This window comes from Anser anser, assembly GCF_964211835.1.
Source record: "Anser anser genome assembly, chromosome: 17".
Lineage (NCBI taxonomy): Eukaryota > Metazoa > Chordata > Aves > Anseriformes > Anatidae > Anser > Anser anser.
Window position 1 is genome coordinate 5,701,933 of NC_139738.1, and position 9,318 is coordinate 5,711,250.

The 9,318-nt window shown below is 47.8% G+C and overlaps 1 protein-coding gene and 1 long non-coding RNA gene across 3 annotated transcripts in view; one reads left to right on the forward strand and one right to left on the reverse strand.

The window, feature by feature from the left end:
* The window catches only part of LOC310883143, a 41,128-nt gene extending 34,124 nt beyond the window's left edge, over positions 1-7,004 (forward strand). The window contains exons 6-8 of one of the 2 annotated variants that reach the window (XR_014573335.1): positions 1,048-1,120; positions 2,164-2,365; positions 6,876-7,004. This is a non-coding gene — a long non-coding RNA (uncharacterized lncRNA). Of the gene's footprint in view, positions 1-1,047; positions 1,121-2,163; positions 2,366-2,473; positions 4,736-6,875 lie in introns of those variants that run through there. The other variant, XR_014573336.1, reaches the window with a different exon arrangement.
* On the reverse strand, positions 2,964-8,114 carry KIAA2013. Its single transcript, XM_083802988.1, has 2 exons — positions 7,008-8,114; positions 2,964-6,245 (listed from the first exon to the last, which is right to left on the reverse strand). The coding sequence occupies exons 1-2, from the start codon at positions 7,999-8,001 to the stop codon at positions 5,386-5,388; spliced, it is 1,854 nt and encodes a 617-aa protein (XP_083659114.1). The 5' UTR covers positions 8,002-8,114; the 3' UTR covers positions 2,964-5,385.
* Between the last annotated feature and the right edge of the window lie 1,204 nt (positions 8,115-9,318).

A 9,318-nucleotide genomic window follows, 5' to 3' on the forward strand; every position in this document is an offset into this window, starting at 1 on the left:
TCTCCAGGGGAGCTCAATGCACACCCACAGGCACTGGGAGGATTTCAGGGGGAGTTTGAGTACACTGGGGGGCTGTTGTAGACCTGCAAAGGCTCTAGAGCAGGCTGAAGGGCCATGGGAGGCCTGTAGTCTGCACTGGGAGTCTTTTAGTGGGTGCTAGAGCTCACTGGAGAGCCCTGCGTCTCCAGGGGGTGTTAGAGCACACTGGAGAGACCTACAAGGCCTCCAGAGGGCCTTAGGGCACAATGGCAGAAACCTGGGGGTGATCCAGAGGGTTCTAGATTGTACTGGGAGTCCCTTGAAGCCTCTAGAAACCACTGGGAAGCCTGTAGTGAGCCCCTCAGGGGGGGCTGAGGTTCCTATATGGCATCCTAGAGCAAACTGGGAGGCTTTTGGAAAGTGAGGTAAGATACTGGAAGGCCCTGGGAAGCCTCCAGGGGACACTAGAGTGTACTGCAGGGCCGTGAGACGCCCCAAGGCTGCACTAGGAAGCCTCTGGAGCATCCTAAAGGACACTAGGGACCACTGTGAGGTTTTCAGGGATAGCTAGAGCATACTGGGAGGCCCTGGTAGACAGGCACAGGCTTTAGGGTGGACTGGAGATTCACGAATGTTTAGTGAGCGCTGGAAAGCCAATACGGCACCCTAGTGGACACTGGAGAGCCTTGCAAGGCATCTAGTTGGCACTAGAGCTCACTGTGGGGCCCTGAGAGGACTTGAGCGTGCCCTAGAGCATGCTAGAGAGCCCTGTGAGACCTCCAGGGGGCAGTAGATTACAGTAAGTGTCCCTGGGATGCCTCTTAGGGTGCAGTGAGAGGCTCCTAGTGCAGCTGAGAATGCACTGGAGGGCCCTGGGAGCCCTTTAGCGAGCACTGGGAGGCCTCTAGGTCTCCCTAGAGTGTTCTGTGTACAGCCCCCTCCCTGGGCCCTCCATTGCATTCTCGGGTGCCCTAGAAGCCTCCTATTGCACCCCCGAGGCCTCCTAGAGACCCTTACTGTGATCTGCTGCCACATGGAGGCCTCTCAGGGGTCTCTAGTGCACTCTAGGGCACACCAGGAAGGTATTACGAGGAATACAAAGAACCATCAGTCCATGACGACAGAGAAACACCGGTGCATGGTAAGACAGACTTCATTTCTTTCCTATTTGCCTTTAATTGATAGATCAGTAGCACTTCCCTGGAAGAGGACAGGGATTCCATAGCATCGCAAATGAGCATTTTCATATCCCCAATCAGCACGCTGACCTGCAGTTGAACGCCATGTGAATTTGTCAATGAAAAGAGGGTAAAACACCTATTTTCACCAAAAGGACAAACTAGGCAAGAGTAGGCATTTAGAGGAGCTGCCACAAAAGAAATACTTACTGAGTTGTAATGCTAAAACTAAAGGTTTCCATAAAGCTGAAATGAACCTATTATTTAATATTAACAAGCAGCAAAATCCATGATTTTCATAACTTCCATTCAGCAGTAGGTACTGATTTGGATGAAAGGTGCCTGGAGCACATATGTAGAAGACAAATATATAATGCTTTGCTGTTTTGTCTGCCTCTCAGGAATGTATTATCCTACCCAAACAATAGTGCTTGAGAAAGCTGCATTCTGAATTCCAATGGAATCAACCAAACTCTGTTCTGGCATCTTGTATTTATTATGTGACAAAAATAAAAAATTGGGACTGACAAGCATAGAAATGAGATTCTAAAAAAATAAAAATTAAAAAAAAAAACAGGAATTTACATGTGAAACAATGTACTGTGCTTTCCAGTTTTAACTTCCATATGGCTTTCTGTATCCTATGTTTCCACTCTTTTTACTGAATACTAATTAGAAAGTATAAATTTTGGATGTTCAGTTGCTATCTCAATTTTCCTGTTTTGTGCGTATGGTCTTAAACATGGAGTTGTGTTTAGTATTTTAAGCATTTCTGCAATCATTTCTTAAGTAACCTGCTATCTTACATATTATAGACAGAGAAACCCTATTTTGTCTTTCTGTTCCATTTTGTCTTTTTAAAGGTATTCTAAAACAGTTATTTTATTACGTGGTAGGGAGGTTAATAAGAATGACGATAATTTTGATGAAAAACCCCCTCAAACCTTTTTTGTTGTGGTTGTTCCATTCCTGCTTTATGTAACAACTGCTTATCCATCTTTTGCAGGTCTAGTCTAAATAGGTTCACGTATCTTTCTTGGACTCGGTGGACATCATACTGTTGGCAGCAGTACATCGAAAACCTCAGCCTCCAGCTGATACCATATGGCTTTGAAACAGCTCCCTAGAAGCTCTTATCTCCATGCCAGCTATTTCACAGAAACTCAGCAGTTCTGACACTTCGGGAAGAGAGAGCCCAGGAACTTCTGGTATGTTCTGTTAAAGCATAATAGCTAATATACCTGTTAAATATATACTTAACGTACAATTACTTATGTACTCTGTTGCTTCACTTCTTTTAATCTATTCCCTTGTAGGGTAGTAAACATGCTAGACCAATAAGTAATTGGAGCAGTCTGCAGACAAGTAACAGATATAAAAATCTACTTTTCTGAGGGAGGTTTTACATCTGAGACTAGACAGTAACCTATTTAAAAATCTGAAGTTAAATCCTGCCCCAGCTTTTCACTGGGAGCACCATATGTGCCATACTCATTTCTCACTGGATGGCCATTAAATCTGTTGCTTGGTTTTTCTCTGGGTCTATTTTTATGTGTTCTTAAAAGTTAAGCTTGGCCTGCATGCTTCAAGATGTAACAGTGTTACCTTCCAGCTTCTGCCTTCAAAAATGTTTCCTGCTTAGCCATGTTTATATAGTGGTTTTTACACTGTATTTTTTTTTATATCCAAACATTTCTGTAGCTGACATTGGACAGAGGTGTAACATAAGGCTCTGCTTGTGCTAACTGGGCCAAGAGAAAGGAAAGGAGATAAATCAAACCACAAACAAAAAACACATTTTAGTGATCAGGTTAGACTAAAAGGTATTTATTTAGAAACAACAGCTTTGGTATTTGAAAACCAAACAATCTTTAAATCACTAGAAAGTGAGATGTCTTCCCCAATAGCCAAAACAAATCAATGCACAAAGTCTCAATATGCTCAGAATAGGAAACCTGAAGATTAGCATTTCCAAGTGTAAGTCCAGAAAACAATTTCCTTAAACTGATTTTGCACTCTACAATCATAAAGGCTGAAAAATGTTACCTGCACTTAGATATCTACAGTTCAATTGACTGACTTGTTACTGAACTGGAGGCAAAATTATTAACATTCTCCCCCAACCCCCCCAGCAATAAATTAAAAAATGTATACCAGAAAGGAAGTTACACTAAAGTTTTCTCATTAAGTTAACTCTCTGATGGGAATCATTATTCTTTATTTTCCTGTGGGATTAAAAAAAAATATCAAATTATCAAAGGATTCGGTATATCTTCAAGTATTTTCACCAAATGGATTACTCTTAGGGAACACAACAGCTTACAAGGAAAAAGAAACATCTGTTATACAAGCTTCTGGGATAAACTCTGGAATAACCACATGTTCCAAGTCTCAGATTCCTTTCTTAACAAGGCACAAAAGGATTGTTGCTTTCAAAAGGTCCTTGTTCTCAGCTGCAAAATTGTCAGATGTATTGTGCAAATGGAGGCTGAAAGCAGGACTAAGTTCACTCAGACACTGGGATATTCCCATTCAATTAATAAAACAAGGTGCTATTTCAACACCATTAATCTTGCTTACTGCTGTGGAGATTTTGAGCTTCAGCTGGCTTCCACTTCATCCCTGTTTTTGAAATTGAACTCTGCAACATCTTCATTTTAAGTAGGTCTAATTAAGACCAGGCAGCAGACTTGTTTGCTGTACACTGCAAGGCTTTTTGCAATTTCAAGAAGGAAGAGTAAAGAGTTAAGTCAGCCCTGGCATGTAGCTATGAAGTTTCTTGCTACTTCAGAAAATAATGTCAGGGACAGTTACCTGTAGTCATGGTTAACAAGTTATTTTGTAAAAGGCAGAAGGCAAGTCTTGTAGATGACAAAGGCAACCAGACAGCAGTGAAAAAAGGACATAATTTTATAATTTCAAGGGAACATTTCAGGATGCAGCTGTATACACAGTAATTCAAATTACTTCCTTACCACTTCCTCATTTTGCACTAAGGTTTCATCATCATAGGCTTGCAATTTCAGTTGTCTTTGATATACGTATCTTTTCTACCTCTTCCTCCGTTAGTTTGTCTAGCCACAAGCACCTTCCATCTCATTCTTTCAATCGATAACAGGTATTCAGACCTGCTAGGATCGGGCCAGATTTGCAGTGCTCAACATTACAAAGCCAGAGAGCTGACAGGAAAATGACCAACTCATCTTAGACACCACTTAAGCACTGACCATTGTCATTAGTCCAGCACTTTTTGCCCAGCCTTAGGCAAAATTTTATTTGCTTTTATGATTTGGATAAACAGGGCATTCCAAACCCTGAACTTTTCCTCTGACAGCTCTATTCAACTGTGTCTTAAAAAAAAAAAAAGGCCAGATTGAGCTGTCCAACCCTAAAGAAAGATCCCTCTGAACAAGATTGCCTGCTCACACAACAAATCCAGTCTTGTTTTTCATTTCTGCTCTGTATATACACACAACCAGAAAGTACCAGTACCGAGAGCAGAAATCGCTTGTCTAGTGTCTGTTCTGTACTAAGTTTTTACTAGCAACCAAGTTTTCTAGTCAACTCAAAACAAGCATTTCTAATCTTTTGCACCAAAGTGAGAGACGCTTGAAGTCAGAACCTCCAACTCACAGTAAATGCACTCAGTGCTTTTCTTAAAGCTGCACTTTCCGAAAATGATGGTGGTGATGTGGCATGATGGAGGATTGCAGTGTCTGCATAAACATTAACCAGTAGTCCCAACGGTTCAGCACCTTGACCTAAGAACACTAGTTTGCATTTGTGTTCTCACGTGTCAGGACACACATTCAAACCAGGCAGACAAGCGTGCACATCTCCCACACAGCAGTAAAAGACACGTGTAGCAGCGCTCTCAAAAGCACTCCCATACAGCTTAACAAGAAACATTCTCAAGGGACACAGCTGCAACTGTTTGCTTAAATACAGGCTATGTCCTACACCAATGTGTGGAAAAGTGACAGAAAAGTTGCATCTGCCTTAATCTGCAGCCTTATGAATGTTTAAGGACTGACAATGAATTTATCTTTTTTAATATTTGTGAGCCCTATCGCTCCAATCCCTGCCCTAACCCTACTTCTTGCAAGAAGAGGTCACAGATCACTTGTTCTAAGAGAGACTGAAAAGCCTCGCAGAGAGAACCTCCCTAGGCACGGCTGACAAGAATAGACTGGTGACATTCAGAAGAGAGCAGCCAGAAGCAGCAGCCTTACACCTTACTCCTGAACAGCGGCTTGGCTCCCGGCCCACAATATTCATTGTAGATGAGCTTGAACAGAAACAGGTGAAACAGTGTGATCAAGGAGGCCACGCTGAACCAGAACAGGAAGGGTAAGCCCGGGTATTGCTTGGCCATGTGTTCCTCATGAGCCAGAATAGCTTTTAGATGGAGTGTGTGTCTCAGGTCCTGCAAGTGGACCAAATCTGTCGATATATAAAGCAGTGGTGTGATGGGCTGAGTCACCATGACGGGGAACGTATGGCCTCGTGCCTCTGAGGTCAACTCCACCGGCTCATTCAGACAGCCTGCCTCACACGCATAGAGTCTAACTGGCTTGTCTTGGAATTTCACAGACACATGCAAGAAGGGCTTTCCTTCAGCATCCAGCAGAACAGCGAGGTTAATCAAATCCTTGTTGTAATGGATCCCACGCAAGGAATAGCTGTTATGAAGTACATCCGGGTCAGCCTGAAACTGAAGATGGTTTTCTGTGAACTGCAGACCTCCAAAACTAAGCACCATGCCCTGCATAAGTCCATGGACCCCAGCTGCCACAAGACCCTTACATCCCCGTTTCTGGAGAGTTAGCTTCCACAGGTCCGAGAGCTGCAGGATCTGGGGGACACTGGTCAGCTTTGCCGGCCACAGGTTCTCTGCGTGCATGGTCGCATGGCCACTGAAGCAATGGTCAGCATAGTTCAAGCTGGCTTCCATTTTTTCTCTGTCCTCGCTGCTAATGACTGGATCTAGCAGAGGAGCTGGCATGCTGGACAGCATATAGTAGAGGGTCATGTTAACAGTCGCACTCGATGGTGTATGTGAATCTGTGATCTTTCTCATTTCAATGCCTGTAATAAATGACAACAACCAAGAGTCAGAGGACCACGCTTGAATGACATTAACTAGGAGAAAAAAGTTCAAATACGCATGCTACATGATGTTGTTTAATACACAGATGTTCTTTATTAACATCAAAGAAAACTTCAGTGAAACGCCTCCTTGTATTTTTTTGGCTGCTCTTTCAGCTTTGAGACTAAAAGCCAAGCTCGCACTGAAGGCAAAGCTACTTTGATATATCTACAGATGCCCTGCAGAGCTGTCACCGTGACTCTGCAAGAATCGTCTGTCAAAGGATCATCTATTTTTTTTACTAGCCGTAAAATACCAAGTCCTACATCACTTGGGCAGCTACTCTTTTATGCAAGGCCATGAGAATCTTATTTCAAGAAAAAGCACCCCTGAAGTATCAGCAGGACAATCCTCCACTTCCCTGGAGGAGTTTAAAGACAGTCCTTTATGCTGTAACTGGAGGCCAGCTCTATTCCCAACTTACAGCTGGCTTGCTGCGCGTGAAAGCCAGTGCATCCAGAGCTGTGATTAGAAATGTCCTTCTGTCATTTTATTTATTTAGTAAGGATGACTCCAGTTTTTAAGTACTCTAGGTTCCAAACTAGGAACACTGTTTTCTTATTCCACAGCATCCCTTCTGGCTCCTGAAAGAAACCTGTCAAAAACAGTGGGGCCTCTGGAAACCTTACAGGAACCATGTCACTGAGCTTTCTGCTCTCATCCACAGTAATTGTTTGGAAGTCAAGCATCGCTTTCCTTACCTGAAATGAACAGGTCTGACCAGGTCTGCTGATGCTCCTGGAAAAGATCTTCCACCCCCATCTGCATCACCTCCAGCATCTCTTTCTTGGCCGACTCCCTCAACTTGCTGAAGGTCTCCTCCAGCCTGGCGACTTCGATGGGCTCCGAGGTGTACACCACAGAGAGCACAGTTTCGTCAAAGTGGGATTTGGGTGCCACCTGCACCCGGCTCACGAGCTTCTTGGCGGCCACTACCATGAGAACCACCCTGGAGCTCCCGGCCAGCAGCAGGCGACCGGAGGAGAGCAGGAACTGCCGCTCCTCCGCCTTCTCCACGCTGGTAGCGAAGCGGCTGCCCAGCGAGGGCGTGGAAGCCGGGCCTGCCGCCTCGAAGGTGACCACCCTGTCGGTGGGGTTGGCGACGCGGATGCGCTGCAGGTAGAGGTGCGGCCGGCTGCGGTGGGCCACCACCTCCTCCCGCACCGTCACGCACTCCCCGGGGCCGCCGCTCGGCCCGGAGCCCGTCTGCACGCAGCGCACCCTCCGCACGGCGCCGTCCCGCAGCGCCGCCTGCGCCGCCCGAGCCTCGCCGCGGCCCCCCAGCGCCCTGAGCCTCACCAGCGCCGGGTACTCGGTGGGCAGCGCCGGGCCGCCTCCGTTACCCGCCGCCCACACCCAGAGCCGCCCGGCGGCCACGTCCAGCAGCAGGAAGCCGTTCCCGGCCAGCGCCAGGCCCGCTTTCGGCCCGCCGCCGCCGCCGCCCTCCTCGTCCCCCTCCTCACCGCCCGGCAGCGGCAGCGCATCGCCGCGCTCCGCCTGGCCCCGCCAGGGCGCCGTGGCCGCCTGCAGGCAGAGGGCGGCGGCTCCCCGGGGCTCGGCCCCTCGCCGCCCGCCGCGCCGCGCCCCCAGGTACCAGCAGGCGACGAGGAGGAGCAGCAGCAGCAGCAGCAGCCGCCGCGCCCAGCTGCTGGACAGCAGCCCCGGCAGCCCCTTCAGCCGCTGCTGCAGCCACATGGGCGGCGGGGCGGGAGGCCCGGCCCGGCCCTCCCCCGCAGCGCTCCCGGCCCCGCTCCCGCCGCCTCGCAGCGCCCCTCACGCCGCCATCGCCCGGAAGCTCCGCGCCGTGCGGCGCTTTGCGACAGCGGAGCCGCGCCTCCCGCCTCCACCCCCCTCACGGGAGGCGCCTGGCGGCAGCCCCGGCCGCCCCCCCATGATCTGTGAGGGGAAAATGGCCCCGCGCCCCCCCCCCCCCCAAAGGCCCCCCCAGGTGGCTTTTCTGACAGGAAAAGCCTGGAGTTTTCCCTCATTTCAGTGGCAATTTGGTCGCGTTCCCACAGCACAGCCTAGTTTGGGAAAGCCAGTTGTGTGCCTCCAACGTGTTCCCCACTGCGTAGTGAGCAGGAGAGCGAGCTTTGTGGTGCGGTCAGGACGTGCGCGTCGAGCCAAGGAAAACTTCGCACTCCGGGCTGCTCTCAAAAGACAGTAGCAAACCCCACGGAAAGCCTGTGGGTTACGATGAAGTGTGAAATTCCTGCCCAGCCAGAGCCGGGGAGGCAGCTCAGGGAACGGGAGCAGACGAGAGGCTTTCCTGACTTCGTCCTGCTAAGGAGATGTCTGATTCTTTAAGGCCTTTTGATTGTTTGTTCGTTTTTGGAGGGAGGCATTGGACTCAAAAGGGTGAGATCTTGTCTCTTGCACACTTCAGTGGTACCAGTGTTTCCTCCAGAAGGTGGGGTGTGTACTGAGGCTGCCTTACAAACCAAGTTCTGCTCCGCTCAGTTTTTAGGAAGTTACGGCCCTGCTCGGAGCACGTGTTGCACGTACTCACAGGCACATCTGCACTGGCAGCTGCCTCTGTTTAAAAAGACAGGCAGCCGACTCCAGCCAGAGCGCACAAAGCAGCGCAAACATAGAAACAGGAAAAAAATCTGCTCGCTGGGTTGGCATAGCTACAGAACGCAAACAAAGCTGTCACATAGGGACAGACTGAGTACGGCACTATGAACAATGATGCATTCATGATTTTTAGTGTGCAAAACTGCTTTCATTTTAGAATGGAGAGATTTAACGCCCTTAAAATGAGAAACTTAACGTTTCTAAAACTCTAGACTGAGTCGCAGACCTTGGTCTGTGCTTTGTAGATGAGGGGCTAAACGCCTTTGCTGTGGCTCCCAGCTTAAATTGTAGAGGCTGCTAAAGATTTAGCAAGGGCTTTTTCAGGGCTTCCAAAGTACAGAAGAAATCTAAAGTGAAAGTGTGTTCGGTTTTTGTTTTATTTCTTTTTTTTTTTTTTTTTTTCATTTTGTGAAACTGGCAGCATTGAAAAAGGAA